General features: G+C 39.8%; 1 protein-coding gene across 6 annotated transcripts in view; it reads right to left on the bottom strand.

Moving 5' to 3' along the window:
• CEP120 (centrosomal protein 120) overlaps window positions 1–22,779 on the bottom strand; it is an 85,237-nt gene extending 62,458 nt beyond the window's left edge. Inside the window, exons 1-5 of one of the 6 annotated variants that reach the window (XM_069591666.1) lie at window positions 22,574–22,779; window positions 22,211–22,289; window positions 14,999–15,155; window positions 13,286–13,400; window positions 8,221–8,362 (exon numbers count right to left, since the gene is read on the bottom strand). In XM_069591666.1, the coding sequence (XP_069447767.1) occupies window positions 8,221–8,362; window positions 13,286–13,400; window positions 14,999–15,155; window positions 22,211–22,259 (463 nt within the window). In that variant the 5' untranslated portion in view covers window positions 22,260–22,289; window positions 22,574–22,779. Of the gene's footprint in view, window positions 1–8,220; window positions 8,363–13,285; window positions 13,401–14,998; window positions 15,156–22,063; window positions 22,293–22,540 lie in introns of all 6 variants that reach the window. The other 5 variants (XM_069591668.1, XM_069591669.1, XM_069591672.1 and 2 more) reach the window with 5 other exon arrangements.
• Window positions 22,780–23,321: the final 542 nt, after the last annotated feature.

The following is a 23,321-nucleotide window of genomic DNA, read 5'->3' as shown; positions in this document are numbered from 1 at the left end:
GACACATCATCAAAACAGAAAATTAATAAGGAAGCACAAGTCTTAAATGATACATTAGATGAAATGGATCTCATTGATTGTACCTTCAGGACATTCCAACAAAATGCAGAAGAATACACCTTCTTCTCAAGTGCACATGGAACATTCTCCAGGAAAGACAATATCTTGGGTCACAAATCGAACCTCAGTAAATTAAAGAAAATTGAGATTGTATCAAGCATCTTCCAAACATGATGCTATGAGACTGGATATCAATTATGGGAAAAAAACTGAAAGAAACGCAAACACATGGAGATTAAACAACACATTTCTAAACAACCAACAGGTTAAGGTTACTGAAGAAATGAGAAAGGAAATAAAAAATTTTCTAGAAACAAATGACAATGAAAACATGACAACTTGAAACCCATGGGATGCAGCAAAAGCAGTTCTAATAGGGAAGTTTATAGCAACACAATCCTACCTCAAGAAACAAGAATAACATTCAAATAGACAACCTAACTTTACACCTAAAACAACTGGAAAAAGAAGAAAAAAAAAAAACAAAATTAGTAGAAGGAAAGAAATCATAAAGATCCGAGCAGAAATAAATGAAAAAAAAAAAGAAACAATAGTAAAGATTAATAAAACTAAAAGCTGGTTGTTTGAGAAGATAAAATTGAAGATAAAATTGAGACACCTTTAGCCACTCATCAAGAGCAAAAGAGAGAAGAATCAAATCAACAAAATTAGAAATGAAAAAGGACAGGTTACAACAGACAATGAAGAAATACAAAGGGTTTTAAGAGTATTATGAACAACTATATGGCAATAAAATGGATAACCTGGAAGAAATGGACAGATTCTTAGAAAAGATCAATCTTCCAAGCCTGAACCAAGAAATAGAAATTATGAGCAACTCAATTACAGGCACTGAAACTGACGCTGTGGTCAAAAATCTCCCAAAAAACAAAAGCCCAGGACCAGATATTTTCACAAGAGAATTCTATCAAACATTTAGAGAAGAGCTAATGCCTCTTCAAAACATTGCAGAGGAAGGAACACTTCTCCACACTCATTCTGTGAGGCCGCCATCACCCTGATACCAAAACCAGGCAAAGACAACACAAAAAAAGAAAACTACAGGCCAATATCACTGACGAACATAGATGCAAAAATCCTCAGGAAAATTATAGCAAACAGAATTCAGCAACACATCAAAATGCTCATACACCATGATCAAGTTGGGTTTATTCCAGGCATGCAAGGATTCTTCAATATATGCAAATCAATCCATGTGATACACCATATTAACAAACTGAAAGATTAAAAACCATATGATCATCTCAAAAGATGCAGAAAAAGCCTTTGACAAAATTCAGCACCCATTTATGATGAAAATTTGTCAAAAAATGGGCATAGAAGGAACCTACCTCAACACAGTGAAGGCCATATATGATAAGCCTACAGCAAACATTATTATCAGTGGTGAAAAACTGAAAGCATTCCCCCTAACATCAGGAACAAGACAAGGGTGTCCACTTTCACCACTATTATTCAACATAATTCTGGAAGTCCTAGCTACAGCAATCAGAGAAGAAAAAGAAATAAAAGGAATCCAGATGAGAAAAGAAGTAAAGCTCTCACTGTTTGCACATGACATGATACTATACATAGAAAACCCTAAAGATTGTATCAGAAAAATACTAGAGCTAATCAGCAAATTTACCAAAGTTGCAGGATATAAAATCAATACACAAAATTCACTTGCATTTCTATATACTAACAATGAAAAATCAGAAAGAAATTAAGGAATTAATCCTATTCACAACTGCAACAAAAAGAGTTAAATACCTAGGAATAAACTTACCTAGGGAGACAAAAAAACTGTACACAGGAAATTATAAGACATTAATAAAAGAAATCAAAGACAACATAAATAAATTCCATGTTCCTGGGTAGGAAGAATCAATATTGTGGAAATGACTATACTACCAAATGCAATCTACAGATTCAATGTGTTCCCAGCAAATTATCGATGGCATTTTTCACAGAACTAGAACAAAAAAATTTCACAATTCATATGGAAACACAAAGATGCCAAATGGCCAAAGTAGTCTTGAGAAAGAATGGAGCTGAAGGAATCAACCTTCCTGACTTCAGATTATACTACACAGCTACAGTCATCGAGACTGTATGGTACTGGCACAAAAACAGAAATATAGACCAATGAAACAAGATAGAAAGCCAAGAAATAAACCTGTGCACCAATGGGTACCTTATTTTTGACAAACAAGATATACAATGGGGCAAAGATAGCCTCTTCAATAAATGGTGGTGGGAAAACTGGATAGCTACATGTAAAAGAATGAAATTAGAACACTTCCTAACACCACTCAAAGATAAACTCAAAATGGATTAAAGACCTAAATATAAGACCAGAAACTATAAAACTCTTAGAGAAAAACAGAGGCAGATCACTCAAGGACATAAATCAAAGCAAGATCCTCTATGATCCACCTCCTAGAGTAACAGAAATAGAAACAAAAGTAAACAAGTGGGACCTGATTAAACTTCAAAGCTTTCACACAGCAAAAGAAACCATAAGCAAGATGAAAAGACAACCCTCAGAACAGGAGATAAAAATAGCAAATAAAACAACTGACAAAGAATTCATTTCTAAAATATACAAGCAGCTCACACAACTCAATGCCAGGAAAACAAACAACCCAATCAAAAAGTGGGAAAAAGACCTTAACAGACATTTCTCCAAAGAAGACATACAGATGGCTAATAAACACATGAGAAGATGCTCAACATCACTCATTATAAGAGAAATGCAAATCAACACCACAGTGAAGTATCACCCCACACCGGTCAGAACGGCCATCATCAACAAGTGTACAGACAATACATGCTGGAGAGGGTGTGGAGAAAGGGAACACTCTTGCACTGTTGGTGGGAACATAAATTGATACAGCCACTATGGAAGATGGTATGGCGATTCCTTAAAACACTAGGAATAAAACCACCATATGACCCAGCAATTCCACTCCTAGGCATATACCCTGAGGAAACCAAAACTGAAAAAGACACATGTATCCCATTGTTCATTGCAGCACTATTTACATTAGCAAGAACATAGAAGAAACGTAGATGCCCATCAACAGATGAATGGATAAAGAAGTTGTGGTACATATACACAATGGAATACTATGCAGCCATAAAAAGGAGTGCATTTGAGTCAGTTCTGATGAGGTGGATGATCCTAGAACCTATTATACAGAGTGAAGTGAGTCAAAAATAGATAAATATCATATTCTAGTGCATATATAACAGAACTGGACATGGAACAACAGACTGGTTCCAAATAGAAAAAGGAGTAAGTACCTCAAGGCTATATATTGTTACCCTGCTCATTTAACTTATATGCAGAGTATATCATGAGAAACGCTGGATGAAGCACAAGCTGGAATCAAGATTGCCGGGAGAAATGTCAATAACCTCAGATATACAGATGACAACACCCTGATGGCAGAAAGCAAAGAAGAACTAAAGAGCCTCTTTATGAAAGTGAAAGAGGAAAGTGAAAAAGTTGGCTTAAAACTCAACATTCAGAAAATGAAGATCATAGCATCTGGTCCCATTACTTCATGGCAAATAGATGGGGAAACAGTGGAAACAGTGACAGACTTTATTTTTGAGGGCTAAAATGACCACATATGGGGACTGCAGCCATGAAATTAAGAGACGCTTGCTCCTTGGAAGAAAAGTTATGACCAACCTAGATAGCATATTAAAAAGCAGAGACATTACTTTGCCAACAAAGGTCCATCTAGTCAAAGCTATGGTTTCGCCAGTAGTCATGTACAGATGTGAGAGTTGGACTACAAAGAAAGCTGAGTGCTGAAGAATTGATGCTTTTGAACTGTAGTGTTGCAGAAGACTCTTGAGAGTCCCTTGGACTGCAAGGAGATCCAACCAGTCCATCCTAAAGGAAATCAGTCCTGAATATTCATTGGAAGGACTGATGCTGAAGCTGAAACTCTGATATTTTTGCCACCTGACGTGAAGAATTAACTCATTGGAAAAGACCTTGATTCTCCGAAAGACTGAAGGCAGGAGGAGAAGGGGATGACAGAGGATGAGATGGTTGGATGGCATCACCGACTCAATGGACATGAGTTCGAGTAAGCTCTGGGAATTGGTGATAGACAGGGAAGCCTGGCATGCTGCAGTCCACTGGGTTACGAACAGTCGGACACGACTGAGTGACTGAACTGAACACATACATACAGAATCTAGAAGAATGGTACTGAAGGACTTATTTTCAGGACAGCAATGGAGAAGCAGACATAGAGAATAGATTTATGGACATGGGGAGAAGGAAGGAGAGGGTGATATGTATGGAAAGAGTAACAGGGAAACTTATATTACCATATGTAAAATAGACAGCCAATGGGAATTTGCTGTATGGCTCAGGAAACTCAAACAGGGGCTTTGCATCAACTTAAGAGGGCTGGAATGGGGAGAGAGATGGGAGAGAGGTTCAAAAGGGAGGGGATATATGTATACCTATTGCTGATTCATGTTGAGGTTTGACAGAAAACAACAAAATTCTGTAAAGAAATTATCCTTCAATAAAAATATAAATTAAAGTCTATAAACAATAAATGCTGGAGAGGATGTAGAGAAAAAGGAACCCTTCTACAGTGTTTTCATAGGAATATTAAATAATACAGCTACTATGGAGAACATTATGGAGATTCCTTAAAAAACTTAGATAGAGCTACCATATGATCCAGCAATACCACTCCTGGGCATACGTGTGTACCTATGTGCATGTTAAGTTGCTTCAGTCATGCCCATCTCTTTGCAACCCCGTGGATTGCAGCCTGCCAGCCTCAGCCTCCTCCGTCCATGGGATCCTCCAGGCGAGAATACTAAAGTGCATTGCCATGCCCTCCTCCAGGGGACCTTTCCAACCCATAGATCAAACCCTGTCTCTTATATCTCTTAAACAGGCAGGTGGGTTCTTTACCACTAGTGCCACCTGGGAAGCCACTCCTGGGCATAGATTCAGAGAAAACCATAAAGATACATGCACCCCATGTTCACTGCAGCACCATTTACAATAGCCAAGACATGGAAGCAACCCAATGTCCACTGACAGAGGAACAGATAGAGTATGTACATGCAATGGAATATTAATCAGCCATTAAAAAGAATGAAATAACGCTATTTATAGAGATCACCATACTAACTGAAGTCAGACAAAGACTAATATTATACAATACCCCTTATTGCAGACACTGAGAAAAACGATACAATTGAACTTATTTACAAACAGAAACACTCACAAACATAGAAAAATAGACTCATGCTTACCAGGGGAAAGGTGGGAGGGAGAGAGATAAACTGGGAATTTGGGATAAGGTGGATTTATTTAAAATCCCAAATTTTAAATAACACACTATATTTAAAACAGATGATCAACACGGAACTACTGTATAGCTCAGGGAACTCTACTCAATATTCTGTAATACCCTAAATGGGAAAATAATTTGCAAAAGAACAGATATGTGCATACATATAACTGAACCACTTTGCTCTAACACCTGAAAGTTACACAATATTTTAAATCAACTATATACTCAACTATATACATCAAATAAAATTTTTCAATGTAACATCAAAACAAGATACCATTTACATCAGCACCCAAAACACTTATATACTTAGAAATAAGTCTAACAAAACATGAAGAAGATCTATATAAAATAAACTATGAAGCTGTGATAAAATCAAAGAACTAAATAAATTAAGCCAAATTCTATGCTTATGAGTAGAACAATTCAATACTGTCAAGATGTCAGTCCTTCCAACTTGATGTACAGAATCAGTGCAATCCCAATCAAAATTCCAACAAGTTACTTTGTGGACATAAAGACAAAATGATTCTAAAATTTATACAGAGAAGCAAGGACCGAGAATAGGCACCTCAATACTGAAGAACAAAGTTGCTCGACTGATACTACTCAACCTACACACTTACTACAAAGCTACAGTAATTAAGACAGTGTGGTACTAGCGAAACACACAAAGATCAATGAAACAGAGAGCCCAGAAATAGACTGACATAAACACTGTAAACTGAGGTTTGATAAAGTAGCGAAGACAATACAATGGAGCACAGTCTTTCAACAAGCGGTGCTAAAACAACAGGACAGCCACATGTAAAAAAGTCAACATGAATTTATTTTAAGGTCTGTATGACCTTAAAATCTTCACCAAAGTTAACTCAAAATGGTTCACAGATCTAAGCGTAAAGTACAAACCTTTATTAAATCCTAAAAGACCAAAGTACAAACCCTATTAAATCTAGGAAAAACCTGGATGACCATAGTTATGGAATGATTTTTTAGATACAACACTGTAGGTACAATCCTTGAAAGAACTGATGAGCAGGATTTCACTAAAATTTTAAAACTTCTGCTCTGCTAAAGACAATGTCAAACAAATAAGACAAGCCAGAGAATGGAAAAAATATTTGCAGAAGACATTTGATAAAGGCCTATTATCAAAAATATACAAAGAATACTTAAAATGCAAAAATGAAAAATAAAAAAATGGGCAAACAACCTAAGCAGACACCTCACTTAAGAAGATATACAGATGGAAAATAAGCACATGAAAAGATGTTAACATCATTTACCACTGCTGCTGCTGCTAAGTCACTTCAGTCATCTCTGACTCTGTGTGACCCCATAGACAGCAGACCACCAGGCTCCCCCGTCCCTGGGATTCTCCAGGCAAGAACACTGGAGTGGGTTGCCATTTCCTTCTCCAATGCAGGAAAGTAAAAAGTGAAAGTGAAGTTGCTCAGTCGTGTCATTTACCACTAGAGAATTGCAAATAAAACAATGAGATACTACTTCATACCTCTTAAAATAAACAAAATCCAAAACACAGACAACACGCTATCAAGGATGTGGAGCAACAGAAACTCATTCACTGCTAGTGGAAACGGAAAATGGTACACCAACTTTAGAAGACAAGTTGGTTGGTTCCTTACAAAATTAAACATTCTTACCACACACTCTTACAGTTTGGCAGTTTCTTATATTAATAAAACTTGGCATGCTTTTACCAAATGATCTAATAATCATGATCTCTGGTATTGGCCCAAATGAACTAAAAACTCAGGTCCATGTAAAAGCCTGCACAAGGATGTCTGTAATAGCTTTATTCCTAAGAGCCCCAACTGGGAAGCAACTAAGATATTCTTCAATAGCTTGAGTGGATAAATAAATACTGGTACATCCAAACAATGGCATATTATTCAGCTCTAAAAAGAAATGACCTATCAAGCCACAAAACGACCTGGAAGAAACCTAAATGCATATTACTGAGTGAAAGAAGCCAATCTGAAAAGGCCATATGCTACATGATCCCAACAATACAACATTCTAGAAAAAGCAAAACTATGGAGACAGTAAAAAAGATCAGCAGTGGCCACGGGTTAGAGGGGGAGGAGAGATGAACAGACAGAACACAGAAGATCTTCAGGGCAGTGAAATGATTCTGTAGGATCCTCCAACAATCGATACGTGCCATTACACACTTGTCAAAACCTACAGGATGCACAATACCAAGGACAGAACCTAATTATGGGCACTGAGTGATAATGATGTGTCAGTGTGGGCTCATCAATTGTATTGTACCACTCTGGTGGGAGATGCTGATAGTGGTGAGGAGGGCAGTGGGGGAGAGGGGGTAGTATTTGGGAACACTCAGTACTTCCCACTTGATTTTGCTATGAACCTAAAAAAGCTCTAAAAAAACAAAAGTTTATTAAATAAAAAAAAAAGAAAAAAATGAAGGTTTTCTTAAACTACAGCTGAGTTAATAGAGACTAATAAAGACATTTTTGGTTTCCCTGCACTCATCCAAGGAAGAAAATTTTCCTAAGAAGCAATTTTTGTAAACAATACAAAATTCTGCTTTATTCTGGTGTATATCAAACAATGAAAACAAATCTTTCCTTATTGCTAATTTTTGAAGACAACAGCAAAGAGAAACAAGTGTTCATGTGTAACAATGTCACAGCATTTGTCTGATGCTCTGGAGTAAAACCAGCTCACATCCTTGCATTTATCTCCCTATAATACCCCTCCCTTCCTGAAATTCTAGTCCACAGCTGTACTTCTCAGAGAATAACCTTAGAGATGATGCACAAACCTTTTCCATCACGAGGAGGGGCTCCCTTTGCTTTAAAACTGTCCGCTGGTGCCTTTGTGTCTGTTTCCAAAGCAATGCTTAGCTGTATCTCAGACTTGAACTTGGTGTATTTATTACTCAGCAATTGGTACCATTTTGGTGCCTAGAGAGTAACAAAAAAAGCAAAACTCCTTAATAGTTAATAGGAAATAAACAGTAGTGGGAAATGTTCTATAAGGTTGTAAATATATTTCCTGTAGTTTCTCAGAACTTCCTCCTCTTTTAAAGTATTTTTCCCCCACATTTTCTTCAAAATAAATGAATCTTGCTTAGGAAACTAACAGTTTCCTGTTGGAAAAAAAAACAAACAAACAAGCAAAAGTTTAGATTGCCTTGCTTGTTTTTATTCCTATGCTTCAACAGGTATGTGTATTTCTATCTTCACTCATATCATCTGTCTTACTTCATCCCTTATAACAACAACAAAGACTATCAGTTTTCCAATTTCTAACCGCGAATTTTTCACTTTTTCTGTTATACCTTTTCTGCCTGCCACATTTCTGCTTTGTTCTGTTTATTTCAAATCAGGAAAAGAAGAGCTTAGTGTTAATGAAAGCACAAACAAAATACTAAAGTAAGGTCTCCTGGTAGAGTTCTGGGGTATGAGCCATGTATTTGACTGATATCAAAATATAAAAGCTTTCTCACAGAATGAGGAATCCTAAAATACCTGAATAGCCACCCCCTCCCCTCAAACCCAAGAGTAACCTCAGGAATTCTAATACCCCAATCAGCCTGCAAAATCTCATGGCCCAAGATCACATGTACCATTAGTGCAGGGGCACCATTTCAGTCCCTATAAACAGCATTCTTACTCTGAACACTGTAATAGAAAGGCAAAGGAACTGGTGATCAGAACCAGAAACTGCGGCTTTATATTCAAACTATGTTTATAGGTAAAATAGGATGAAATAAACCATATGTATTTTTTTAAATCCATAACCAAGTTTTTTTTTAAGGCAAAAGCTCAGAGTTTGTTGCTGTATTCATAACAGATATTTTCTAACTTTAAGCATTAGCCTAAAAAAAAAGACTTTTATTTGCTCGCAGAATTTATGATATATTTTATTTTTCTGGTATTACCTCAGAAAAACAAATCTGGTTTCTTCTGTTTGTGTTTATTTACGGAGAATCAATTTACCCTGAAATTAAAATATTCTACTATCCAACTTCAAATATTTCTGCTGGTAAACAAAGAACATTAAGCAAGACAATATTTAGTTTTCCCAAAACTAACATACTTTTGAAACCTTCCTTTTTAACTCTGTTCACCAACATGAAGACTAACTGCCCTAAAGGACTAAGCAGGTGAAGGCCACGCCAAGAGCATTTAGAGACGAGACTTTGGCTCGGACATCCTTCTCTTCAGAGGAGCTACCTTCTCTTTAATCAAAGAAACTACACAAGTATTCCGGGTCTAAGCCTAGAAGGAAAACCTTTCTCAGGACTTGGGGGAAAGAGAGGTGACCCAAGGATGGAGGAAAAACAAGTCCTTTTTATAAAGCATTTCAGTTTCTTTTGAATAGTTCCAAATTTGGGCCAGACTGCCTGGCTTATTTGCAATTACACACATACTCTTGGAGATATAGTAAGGTGGGTCCCAGACGACCACGATAAATTGGCTATTGCAATAAAGGGAGCCGTACAAGTTTTTGGGCCTCCCAGTGCGTACAGAAGTTCTGTTGACACTATACTGTAGTTTAAGAGTACAGCAGCATTATGCCTAAAGAAAAAGTGCATACCTTATTTAAAAAATACTTTATTGCTAAAAAATGCTAACCATCAGCTAAGCCTTCAGTGAGTCATAATTTTCTTACAATAGTAACATCAAAGATCACTGATCATAGATCATTGTAATGATGAAAATGTTTGAAATACTCCAGTTATGAAAATGTGAGCAAATGCTGCTGGAAAACGGCTCCAACAGATCTCCTTGACAACCAGTTGTCACAATTGGTTTTTTTTAAATAAAAGCACATCTGTGAAGCATAATCAACTGAAGTGCCATAAAAATGAGGTATGCCTTTATCTTTCTACCAGGAACAGAAATGTCAGTAACAGATAAATTTTTCTTCACAGAATCCTCATTTAAGATCCAAATCCATCAAGGACTTTAAAATAAGAGAGAATATCTTTTCACTTTATTTTCTGAAGAAAGTAGGACCAAAAAATGTCATTAAGGAAAACTGAAACTAAGAACTTCTAAAGTCAGTAACATACAAAAAAGAGTTGTAAGATACTTTAAAAGACCTAAGAAGCATTTTCAATAACAAAAGCATAATCAAGACCCTGAGCTGTTTTACCATCTTGCCAAGGGGATACTATTTACATAACAAATGTGTTCCAAGAAGTTCCCTTACTCTTAAGTAATAAAAAAGGCATGCAAGGAGCAGAAAGCCGGGACACCAATTAGAGGGCTGCTATGAAAGCCAGCAAAATCCAGGTTTAAACTGAACGAAGTAGGGAAAACCACTAGGCCATTCAGGTATGACCTAATTCAAATCCCTTATGATTATACAGTGGAGGTGATGAAGAGATTCAATGGATTTGATCTGACAGAGTGCCTGAAGAACTATGGACAGAGGTTCGTAACATTGTACAGGAGTTAGTGACCAAAATTATCCCAAAGAAAAAGAAATTTAAGAAGGCAAAGTGGTTGTCTGAGGAGGCTTTACACATAGCTGAGCAAAGAAGAGAAGCAAAAAGCAAGAACGGGAAAGATATACCCAACTGAATGCAGAGTTCCCAGAGAATAGCAAGGAGAGATAAGAAGGGCTTCTTAAATGAACCATGCAAAGTAGAGGAAAACAACAGAATGGGAAAGACTAGGGATCTCTTCAAGAAAATCAGAGATACCAGGGGAATATTTCATGCAAGGACAGGCACGATAAGACAAAACAGTAAGGACCAAACAGAGGCAGAAGAGATTTAAAAGAAGTGACAAGAATACACAGAAGAACTATACAAAAAATTCTTAATGACCCAGATAACCACGATGGTGTGGTCACTCACCTAGAGCCTGACATGTTGGAGTCTGAAGTTAAGGGGGCCTTAGGAAGCAACACTATAAACAAGGCTAGTGGAGGTGATGGAATTCCAGCTGAGCTATTTCGAATCCTAAAAGATGATGTTGTTAAAGTGCTGCACTCAATATGTCAGTAAATTTGAAAACTCAGCAATGGCCACAGCACTGGGAAAGGTCAGTTTTCATTACAATCCCAAGGAAAGGCAGTGCCAAAGAATGTACAAATTAGGGTAAAATTGCATTCATTTAGCATGCTAGTAAAGTTATGCTCAAAATCCTTCAAGCAAGGCTCTGCAGTATGTGAACCAAGAACTTCCAGACGTACAAGCTGGGTTTAGAAAAGACAGAGGAACCAGAGATTAAATTGCCAACATTTGTTGGAACATAGACAAAGCAAGGGAATTCAAGAAAAAATCTACCTCTGCTTCATTAACCAGGCTAAAGTCTTTGACTGCATGGATCATAACAAACTGTGGAAAATTCTTAAAGAGATGGAAATACCAGACCACCTTCCCTATCTCCTGAGAAACCTGTATGCGGGTTCAGAAGCAAAAGTCAGAACCTTACAGGGAACAACTGACTGATTCAAAACTGGGAAAGGAGTACAATAAGGCTGTAAATTGTCACCCTGTTTATTTAACTTATATGCAGAGTACATTATGTGAAATGCCAGACTGGATGAATCACAAGCTGGAATCAAGATTGCCATGAGAAATATCAACAACCTCAGACATGCAGAAAATACCACTCTAGTGACAGAAAGAGAAGAACCAAAGAGCCTCTTGATGAGGGTGAAAGGGAAGGGTGAAAAAGTTGGCTTAACTCTCAACATTCAAAAAGCAAAAATCACGGTATCTGGTCCTATCACTTTATGGCAAATAGAAGGGGGAAAAAAATGGAAGCAGAGACAGACTTTATTTTCTTGGGCTACAAAATCACTGAAGAAGATGACTGCAGCCATGAAATTAAAAGATGCTTGCTCCTTGGAAGGAAAGGAATGACAAACCTTGACAGTGTAAGAAAAAGTAGAGACATCATTTTGACAATAAAGGTCCATATAGCCAAAGCTATGATTTTTCCAACAGTCGTGTATGGAAGAGAGAGTTGGACCGTAAAGAAGGCTGAGTGCCAAAAAACTGATGCCTTTGAATTATGGTGCTAGAGAAGACTCTTGAGAGTCCGTTGGACTGCAAGGAGATCAAACCAGTCGATCCTAAAGGAAATCAACACTGAATATTCACTGGAAGGACTGCGCTGAAACTGAAGCGCCAATACTGTGGCCATGTGATGTGAAGAGATGACTCACTGGAAAAGACCCTGATGCTGGGAACAATTGAAGGCAAAAAGAGAAGAGAGTAGCAGAGGATGAAATGGTCATAGAGCACCACTGACGAAACGGTTAGACAGCATCACCAGCTCAATGGACATGAATCTGAGCAAACTCTGGGAGATAACGAAGGACAGGGAAGCCTGGTGTGCTGCAGTCCATGGGGTCCCAAAGAGTTGGACATGACTTAGTGGCTCAACAACATGACAGCCTCGGTAAGTGGCTTGAGATGGCAGCATGAAATGCAGGATATTAGATGGATCAGGAGAGAAAACCAACTGGAAAGGGTTGGCTCTGGAGGCCAGGAAAGGGAAGTGTCAAGGAAGACGTCTGGAAGGACAGCAGTGACCATCACTGAAGCAAGGAAATCTAAAAGAGAAGCACTTTGAAGGTGAAGTGCAGGAGCTGAACATGTTAAACGTAAAGGTCACAGCAACTTGAACACAGATTTGAACTCAGAAGTTTCTTTGAGAGATAGGTCTAGGTCAGAGGAAGGATCAAAAGGTCAGGATTTTCTAAACCAAATTCACCTTAAGAACTAAGAGCTACCATACCATATACCATAGTACGAACCCACGACCTATTAGGTCTAACAGTCCATGTCCTTTCCATCAGTCTCTTATCTACTGAAAATAACTGACAGAATCAGTAACAAAACATCAAAAGGTCAGTACCTGCTTTGTTTCTTGAGCAGTTCTTAAGTCTAGAACAACATAACCAATGGTTTCTCTGGCTGAAGTTAAAGGATCCAAGGCAAAACACTGCAGTTTGATAGGAGTACGCTGTAGCCTGTAACATAACAATTCATGTGATACATAAAATCACTTTTGCTTAATACTGAACTTCCTATTAGCTTTGAAAAAGCTACTTACTACTATTCAAGACAACTATTATTTCGTTGGATAACCTATATCTATTCTGTACTTTCTAAAAAACTCTTCAACTGGCATGAACTACTAATTATATCTACTTATCTGTATACCAACTAATACACAAAACATGTCAAATAAAAAACACTTTAAGTCTCTCTCATCCAAGAAGCTAACATCTAGGTCAATGTTTCTCAAGCTTCTGTGACACACAGAATGCTTTCAAAGTCAAAAATTACCACTAATCCTCAAGACTGATTTTAAATTGTTTTTCTTAGACTTACACACATAAAGCTTTGAATACACATATATATGCTTTTTTTAATAGATTTTTTTATGCAGATGAAAAAAATCTTTATTGAATCTGTTACAATATTGCTTCTGTTTAATCTTTTAGATTTATGGCCCTGAGGCATGGATCTTAGCTCCCAGACTAGGGATGGAACCTGCACCCCTGCACTGGAAGACAGTCTTAACTACTGTTAATGCCAGGGAAATCCCTCTTTATATGCTTATAACTCTTTCTGTTGCTAAAAAAAAAAAATGAAATAAACTTAAGAATTAAATGTTACAACATTATAAATTATTAAAATTAAGTTAAAAACAATTCAGTGTAATATATGATAAGATCATGTAAGCATGAGCTTGACTTGTGCAACATGGCTTGAGTCTGGAACCCCTACACATACAATAAGTTGGATGGATTTTGCCATCACTGCCATTATCTAATGGAATGACTATGAACCCTGCACTGGGCACAAAAATCATCATTTATATTTATCTGTGTTATTTTCTCAGTCTACTAAATACAGAGTGGTGCCACTTTATACTAACACAATCATATACACAAACACCAATGAAGGCCCTAATATCTCAATATGAAGACACTGTCTGAGCAGATATTCCAGAAGTCACTAAGATGAAATGCAAAATTCTAGTATCCTCTAGGAATTTAATACCATTTCAAAGAAATTCATGGATTAATCCAGGGCATCTTCCCAATCAAACCCAGGTTTCCTGCACTGCAGGCAGATTCTTTACCACCTGAGCTACCAGGGAAGCCTACCTAGATATATGAGTGTGTACACACAAACACACACACACACACACACACAGTAGCTCCGCTGGTAAAGACCCCACCTGCAATGCAGGAGACCCCAGTTCAATTCCTGGGTCAGGAGGTTCCCTTGGAGAAGGGATAGGCTACCCACTCCAGTATTCTTAGGCTTCCCTGGTGGCTCAGATGGTAAAGAATTCACCTGCAATGCAGGAAACCCCAGTTTGATCCCTGAGTTGGGAAGATCCCCTAGAGGATATGGCAACCCACTCCAGTATTCTTGCCTGGAGAATCCCCATGGCAGAGGAGCCTGGTGGGCTACAGTCCATAGCATCACAAAGAGTTGGACACGACTGGGCAACTAAGCACAGCACAGTACCTGTGGGCATGTGCACATGTGCGTGCACACACACACATCACCAACTGAAACAAGAGCTGAACACACTGAAGATAACAGTCACCTGTGCTGATGAAGCGCTTTCCTGTCGATTTCCCAGGCTAACTCAGTAGCAAATTCCGGCTGGTCTGTATGGTCCACAGGATCAGTAGCTAACTGCTCTCCATCAAACTTTGCCTCTACTATAAGCATATGTTTTGGACGTTTGGGGAAATGGCGACCTAGAAAAAAAGACTGTACAGGTTAACTGGAAGTGTACAAAGATCAAATATGGTCCCTTGGCACATAAGTTTTAAAAACTGACATGTTAACAGTGGTTAACTTATCATGTATTCCATAAACTAACTCACTAGCACATACTCACATATATACTCAAATTCATGATTCATAAAAACATTAGTCAAATTAATAAATTAGTGCTTCTCTAACACTACTGTGCAATGAATCACCCACAGTCCTGTTAAAATGTAGATTCTGGTTCAACTGGTCTGGGATGGGCCCAGGATTCTGCATTTCTAACAAAATCCCAGGAGATATCAACGGTGTTGTTCTTGGTTCACACTTTGAGCAGCAATCTCAAGAACATTCAGAATTAAAGTGTTAAAAATGTGATTATACCAATTTTAGATATTACTAAAATCACTATGGACAGTGACTGTAGCCACAAAATTAAAAGATGCTTGTTCCCTGGAATAAACCGATGACAAACCTAGACAGCATATTAAAAAGCAGAAACGTCACTTTGCCAACAAAGGTTCATATAGTCAAAGATATGGTTTTTCCAGTAGTCAAGTATGGATGTGAGAGTTAGACCATAAAGAAATCTGGGCACTGAAGAACTGATGCTTTCAAACTGTAGTGCTGGAGAAGACTCTTGAGAGTCCCTTGGATAGCAATGAGATCAAAGCAGTCAATCCTAGAGGAAATCAATCCTAAATATTCATTACAAGGATTGATGCTGAAGCTGAAGCTCCAGTACCTTCACCATCTGAAATGAAGAGGTGACTCTCTGATGCTGGGAAAGACTGAGGGCAGGAGGAGTAGGGGGCAACAGAGGACAAGATGGTTGGATGGCATCACTGACTCAATGGTAATAAGTTTCAGCAAATTCTGGGAGATAGTGAAGGACATGGAAGCTTGTCATGCTGCACTTCATGGGGTCACAAAGAGTCAGACAAGACAGAGCAACTGAACAACAACAAATACCAGTATTTATTATGGAACAGGTTATCTAGAGAGTTAAGAAATAATCAAATTAGCAAAAACAAATTTACCTGAATCTTAATTTTCCTTTTAACACAGTAACAGGATCAATGTGATCACATGGACCACAGCCTTGTCTAACTCAATGAAACCGTGAGCGCCATGCTGTGTAGGGCCACCCAAGACAAACAGGTCATGGTGGAGAGTTCTGACAAAGCATGGTCCACTGGAGAAGGGAATGGCAAACCACTTCAGTATTCTTGCCTTGAGAACCCCATGAACAGTATGAAAAGGCAAAAAGACAGGACGCTGAAAGATGAACTACCCAGCTCAGTAGGTGCCCAATATGCTACAGGAGATCAATGGAGAAGTAATTCCAGAAAGAATGAAGAGACAGAGCCAAAGCAAAAACAACACCCAGTTATGGATGTGACTGGTGATGGAAGTAAAGTCTGATGTTGCATACGAACCTGGAATGTTAGGTCCATGAATCAAGGCAAATTGGAAGTGGTCAAACAGGAGATGGCAAGAGTGAACATCCACATTTTAGGAATCAGAGAATTAAAATGGACTGGAATGGGTGAATTTAACTCAGATGACAATTACATCTACTACTGTGGGCAAGAATCCTTTAGAAGAAATGGAGTAACCATTACTGTCAACAAGAGTCCAAAATGCAGTACCTGGATGCAATCTTGAAAATGACAGGATGATCTCTGTTCATTTCCAAAGCAAACCATTCAATATCACAGTAATCCAAGTCTATGCCCCGACCAGTAATGCTAAAGAAGCTGAAGTTGAACAGTTCTATGAAGACCTACAAGACCTTCTAGAATTAACACCAAAAAAACATGTCTTTTTCATTATAGGGGACTGGAATGCAAAAGTAGGAAGTCAAGAAATATCTGGAGTAACAGGCAAATTTGGCCTTGGAGTATAGAATGAAGCTGGGCAAAGGATAACCGAGTTTTGCCAAGAGAACACGCTGGTCATAGCAAACACCCTCTTCCAACAACACAAGAGAAGACTCTATACGTGGACATCACCAGATGGTCAACACCGAAATCAGATTGATTATATTTTCTGCAGCCAAAAATGGAGAAGTTCCATACAGTCAACAAAAACAAGACTGTGGCACAGACCATGAACTCCTTATTGCCAAATTCAGACTGAAATTGAAGAAAGTAGGGAAAACCACTAGACCATTCAGCTATGACCTAAATCAAATCCGTTAACGATTATACAGTGGAAGGGAGAAATAGATTCAAGGTTTTAGATCTGATAGAGTGCCTGAAGAACGATGGATGGAGGTTCATGACATTATACAAGAGTCAGGGATCAAGACCATCCCCAAGGAAAGGAAATGCAAAAAGGCAAAATTGTTGTCTGAGGAAGCCTTACAAACAGCTGTGAACAGAAGAGAAGCAAGAGGTAAAGGAGAAAAGGAAAGATATACCCATATGAATGCAGAGTTCCAAAGAATAGCAAGGAGAAATAAGCAAGCTTTCCTCAGCGATCAGTGCAAAGAAATAGAGGAAAACAATAGAATGGGAAAGTCTAGAGATCTCTTCAAGAAAATTAGAGATGGTATGGACCTAACAGAAGCAGAAAATATTAAGAAGAGGTGGCAAGAATACACAGAACTATACAAAAAAGATCTTCAAGACCCAGATAATCACGATGGTGTGATCACTCACCTAGAGCCAGGCATCCTGGAATGTGAAGTCAAGTGGGCCTTAGAAAGCATCACTACGAACAAAGCTAGTGGAGGTGATGGAATTCCAGTTGAGCTATTTCAAATCCTAAAAAATGAAGTTGTAAAAGTACTGCACTCAATATGCCAGCAAATTTGAAAAACTCAGCAGTGGCTACAGGACTGGAAAAGGTCACCTTTCATTCCAATCCCAAAGAAAGGCAATCCTAAAGAATGCTCAAACTACCGCACAATTGCACTCATCTCATATGCTAGTAAAGTAATACTCAAAATTCTCAAGCCAGGCTTCAACAGTATGTGAACCATGAACTTCTAGATGTTCAAGCTGGTTTTAGAAAAGGCAGAGGAACCAGAGATCAAACTGCCAACATCCGATGGATCATCGAAAAAGCAAGAGAGTTTCAGAAACACATCTACTTCGGCTTTATTGACTATGCCAAAGCCTTTGATTGTGTGGACCACAAAAAAAAAGTAGAAAATTCTGAACGAGATGGGAATACCACACCACCTAACCTGCCTCCTGAGAAATCTGTATGCAGGTCACGAAGCAATAGTTAGAACGAGACATGGAACAATCGACTGGTTCCAAATATGAAAAGGAGTACCTCAAGGCTGTATATTGTCACAATGCTTATTTAACTTATAAGCAGAGTACATCAAGAGAAATGCTGGGCTGGATGAAGTACAAGGTGGAATCAAGATTGTCAGGAGAAATATCAATAACCTCAGATATGCAGATGACACCACCCTTATGGCAGAAAAGTGAAGAAGAACTAAAGAGCCTCTTGATGAAAGTGAAAGAGGAAAGTGAAAAAGCTGGCTTAAAACTCAACATTCAGAAAACTAAGATCATGGCATCCGGTCCCATCACTTGATGGCAAATAGATGGGGAAACAGTGGAAACAATGACAGATTTTATTTTGGGGGGCTCCGAAATCACTGCAGATGGTGACTGCAGCCATGAAATTAAAAGACGCTTACTCCTTGGAAGGAAAGTTATGACCAACCTAGACAGCATATTAAAAAGCAGAGACATTACCTTGCCGACAAAGTTCCGTCTAGTCAAAGATGTGGTTTGTCTAGTAGCCATGTATGGATATGAGAGTTGGACTATAAAGAAAGCTAAGCGCCAAAGAACTGACGCTTTTGAACTGTGGTGCTGGAGAAGACTCTTTGAGAGTCTCTCAGGCTGCAAGGAGATCCAACCAGTCCATCCTAAAGAAAATCAGTCCTGAATATTCATTGGAAGGACTGATGTTGAAGCTAAAACTCCAATATTTTGGCCATGTGATGTGAAGAACTGACTCATTTGAAAAGACCCTGACGCTAGGAAAGATTGAAGGGGGAAGGAGAAGGGGACGACAGAGGATGAGATGGTTGGATGGCATCCGTCCATGACTCAATGGACATGAGTTTGAGTCAACTGTGGGAGTTGGCAATGGACAGGGAGAGCCGGCGTGCTGCAGTCCATGGGGTCTCAAAGAGTCGGACACGGCTGAGCAACTGAACTAACACAGTAAAGGATACTTTACAAATTAGCCAAAGGAAAATAAACATTCATTCATTCATGTTCTTTTCAATGACAACGCTATACACTATCAAAAAATATTAAAATATTCTCTCTATGCATTACTGTTCATTTGTGCTGCCTGACTTCATTCCTTCAGGTTGCTGAAGACATATTTAGCGTTAGGTTAATACCAGAAAATGGGATGCAAAAGGAAGAAAACAGAGTATGTGTTCTTGAAGAGTTCAGGGTCTAGTGGAAACAGACTTAACACAGTGGAAAAAAAAAAAAAAAAAACACTAAGAAAGAAATAAGCACTAAGCATCTTAAAGCCAATATGTCTGCAGGTCTGTTGAGGGGGTTTCCATGAGGGGAGTTTAACCACTGTTAAATAAGCACATCCCTCCTGCTACTTACTCTGGTTCAAGCTGCTTAAAAGGAATTAAGCTGGTCATACAGACCTTGATTGCAAACCTGTCAGTGTCAACCTAAAGTGCTCATCTGAAACTCCCTATGAAGAGTCTTGCCACACTGGGCATGGCTCTCCCCATTAGAACTCAGGGGCCTCTCACAGGACATAACTATGGGCTGCTCTAATCGATCACTGTTTCACAAATGAATTTCATGAATTTCCCTATAATTTCAGACTATCCTAACTACAACTTCCAATTAGCTTGAAAACAGAGGATAAGTAAGGGAACAACAGGTGCCTGCCTTGTCGCAAAGACAAAGACGACCTTGAAAACAGAAACCCTTGCCATTCTCATCCATGGAATCTAGTACTTAGGCCAAGGTTTGCTCATGGTAGAGGCCCAGTGATCTTCTTTTAAATAAAAAGCACTTCTAGAAGCATAGCCAAGAAATTACAAGCAGTTCAAATAGCTGAAGGACCGGGAACATATGAATACACACAGCAGGAGAGAGAAGGCTGAAAAGGGAGGTCACAGGTCTACCCTAAAGGGCCATGTATGCCACCCTAAGCAGGACCTTATCCCTCAGCACATCAAAAGACTTTAAGAAAATTCAAGCGGCATTTCAGAAATTACCCCTCACAGTAAGGTGGACAGTGTTTCCTGAAAACATTTATGAAACAGATTACTGAGACGATCACTACAGAAGATTACTGGGATAATGACAGCCCCACAGCAAGGCACCCACAATGGAAACTTGTTCATTTAAAAGTTTACATTTTTAAAAAAGTTATATAAAGCACCTACTACTATTTTTAAAATAAAATCAACACTTGGTGACCATGTGGATACTGGGGATGGAGAGGGAACCCAAGACGACAATGCCTCCCAGGGTCTTGGCTTGAAGCAACAGCGTGGTTACAATGAATGGAAATACAAACACAAAAGGAGGAACAGCTTGGCGGTCTGCATATGTTTATAGCAACACCTAACTGACCTTCCCAATTCCAGGTTCTCTGGAAACCACCATACTCAGTCCCACAGTGGTCTGAGTTGTCTAATCGCCTGCAATGACTCTTCTATCCTTGATTACCCACCAACCAAGGCACTTCAGCCATCAACCTCATCCACCTCCCAAACCTGTGTTTACAGACTGTATCATTTATTTTTACTTTATTTACATTACATCCCAACATAATACGTCCCACACATTAATTTGACCTCCCTAAGGAGACAGAATCCTACAACCTTGAAGGGAAAGAGAGTGCCTTACATTTCTGTTACCTCATAGCATGGGCCACAGTCCAAAAGCTTTCTGTTCACCAAATTACAAGGGGATTTTAGTCCTCTGTCTTTAAACAGTCAGTAACCTAACAGTTAAGTCTTCCCCGACACTACGGATTCCAGCCCATCTTCTCCTCCAAATGTTTTCTTTCCTCTCACCTCCCAAAGAGTGCCAGGCCTCCATGAGATATCTCCCCTGAAGGCCAGGGGTCCCCAACCATTCCTCTCACCATTCAAGATGACTCCTTCTTGTCATATTATTCAAAACCTAACTTCAATATACCCATCAACTCCTATATCCTCCACTTTCCTGTTCTCCAACCACACTGAATTCAAGCAATCAAAGAACATGTCTGGCTTTACGATCCCTTAAACACCACTGGCTCTTCCCTTTGCCTGGAATGCCCTTCCTTCCTTTTTTCTCCCCCTGACAAACTGTTAATCATTCTTTAGGACCAAAAAAAGAACCAGTCATCTCCTTTGGGAAAACGTTCCCAGCGTCCCCAGACAGAGGCGGTCATTCCTTCTTCCACACCTTGATACACTTTATTGTTCTCCAGGCTACACGGGTAGCTTTTGGAACCAGGTCTGTTGTGTTTTTATTCCCAGCACAGTGCCTGACACTCAGGGAGTCTCCAAACAAACCCAACTTCCAGGCATGTGCAATAGACCTCCTTGACAACTCTAGTCCTCTAAGCACCCAGTAGAGACGCCCCGCACAAAGACATCTGAAAATGCAAGAACACATAAACACTTCTGAAAAATCCAAGAAATGTGTATTTGAGTCAAAGCAAAGTTCTCAACACTGATACCAGGAGGTCGCTGAACAGAACGTGCTTTCCAGGTACTCTTTCAGCTCATATGATAAGCAGCATCGATATGCTGCTTCGGATAGAAACTTTCTCCAACATTCTCTGGGTCTACGGCTAATCACGCTAAATATCACCTACCCTTAATAGCTCTCATACTCCCACTCCCTTGGGGGACTTTCAAATCAACTGCCCAACAGACCTTACGGCATACAACTTCAAACAAGTCTCTGGGGACCGCACCAGCAACGATGACAGGGTTCTTCAGGTTAACAAAGCCTCGGTCCCACACTACTCCGTCAACATTTAGGAAGCAGCAGCTGCAAACGCCAAGTCCCCGGTCGCTCACCTTCCAGGATGGAGACGACGATGAGCAGTTGGTCGGACTTGGAGACCATGGTCGCGGTCGGCGGCCGGTAGGCGGGGGTCTGCTGGGAGGAAGAGGGGCCCGGGTGAGCGGCGGGCAGCCCGCTACCCCTGGCCAAATTCCCGGTGAGGCTCCCGCCGCCCGCCCACAGCCCCGGACACCCGAATCCCGCTCGGCGGTCGGCCTGCAGCGCCCGGCTCCCCGGCCCGAGGCTGCCGGTCCACCCGCAACCCGGTCCCGACTCAAGGCAAAAGCCATCGGCCTCCCGGCGCGGCCTGTCTGCAGGGAGACACGAGCCCGCCGCCAGAGGACCTTTTGCCGCCGGCGTAAAAGCTTTTCACACACCCGGGCCGCTACCGCCACAGCCGCCGCCGCAGTTCCCCGCTTCCGCCTAGCAACCAGGCCCGCAGGCCCAGAGCCCCGGGAATGTTGGAGGACAAAGGGTGATAGAGATCAGGGCAGTCGAGGATAGAACGTCCCTCAGCCCGCCTCACCTCCTACCCTTTTACGCTACGTTCCAGAGCCCTGAAAAAAAGACTAGCCGTTACCTCACAGCGCCCCCTGCTAGCAGGACCGGGGAAAGCGGGCGACTTGGTGGAGATCAACTGCGCAGGCGCACTACTGCAGTAAACCCTTCCCAAACTTCCCCAGTCTGGAAAGTGAATGTAAAGTAGTCTCTGCTTTTCGTCGTAAACAAAACCTGGGAAATACATCAATATAGATTATGAAAACCAAAAAAGCTAGCTCTGTTTAGGCCACCAATGTCAATACTGCTTAAAAGTTAAATCCTGGAAAAATAATGATTTAAGTCTGAACTCTAAAATCAACTAAAATTGTCCTGGCGGCAGCTCAGGTTTCATGCTTTGTAAACTAAAGTAGCGTCATTACGGTAACTGCTGTAACTGCTGGCAGTGACGTAAGCTAGCTGAGAATTTCCTGTACAGTAAAGACTACCCTAAAACAAAAACATTGTCACGTGGGCAGGAAAATTAAAGGTATAGTTTCTTCTACCCCCTAACGACAAAGTGATTAGCGAAATTAAGACCAGAAATTAAAAAGCATCTAAAAGCTTTATTTTAGATGACATTTCCCC

This window comes from Ovis canadensis, chromosome 5 (genome assembly GCF_042477335.2).
Source record: "Ovis canadensis isolate MfBH-ARS-UI-01 breed Bighorn chromosome 5, ARS-UI_OviCan_v2, whole genome shotgun sequence".
Classification (NCBI taxonomy): domain Eukaryota; kingdom Metazoa; phylum Chordata; class Mammalia; order Artiodactyla; family Bovidae; genus Ovis; species Ovis canadensis.
The sequence above is the reverse complement of the archived record's forward strand: the minus strand, read 5'-3'. Positions and strand labels throughout refer to the sequence as shown.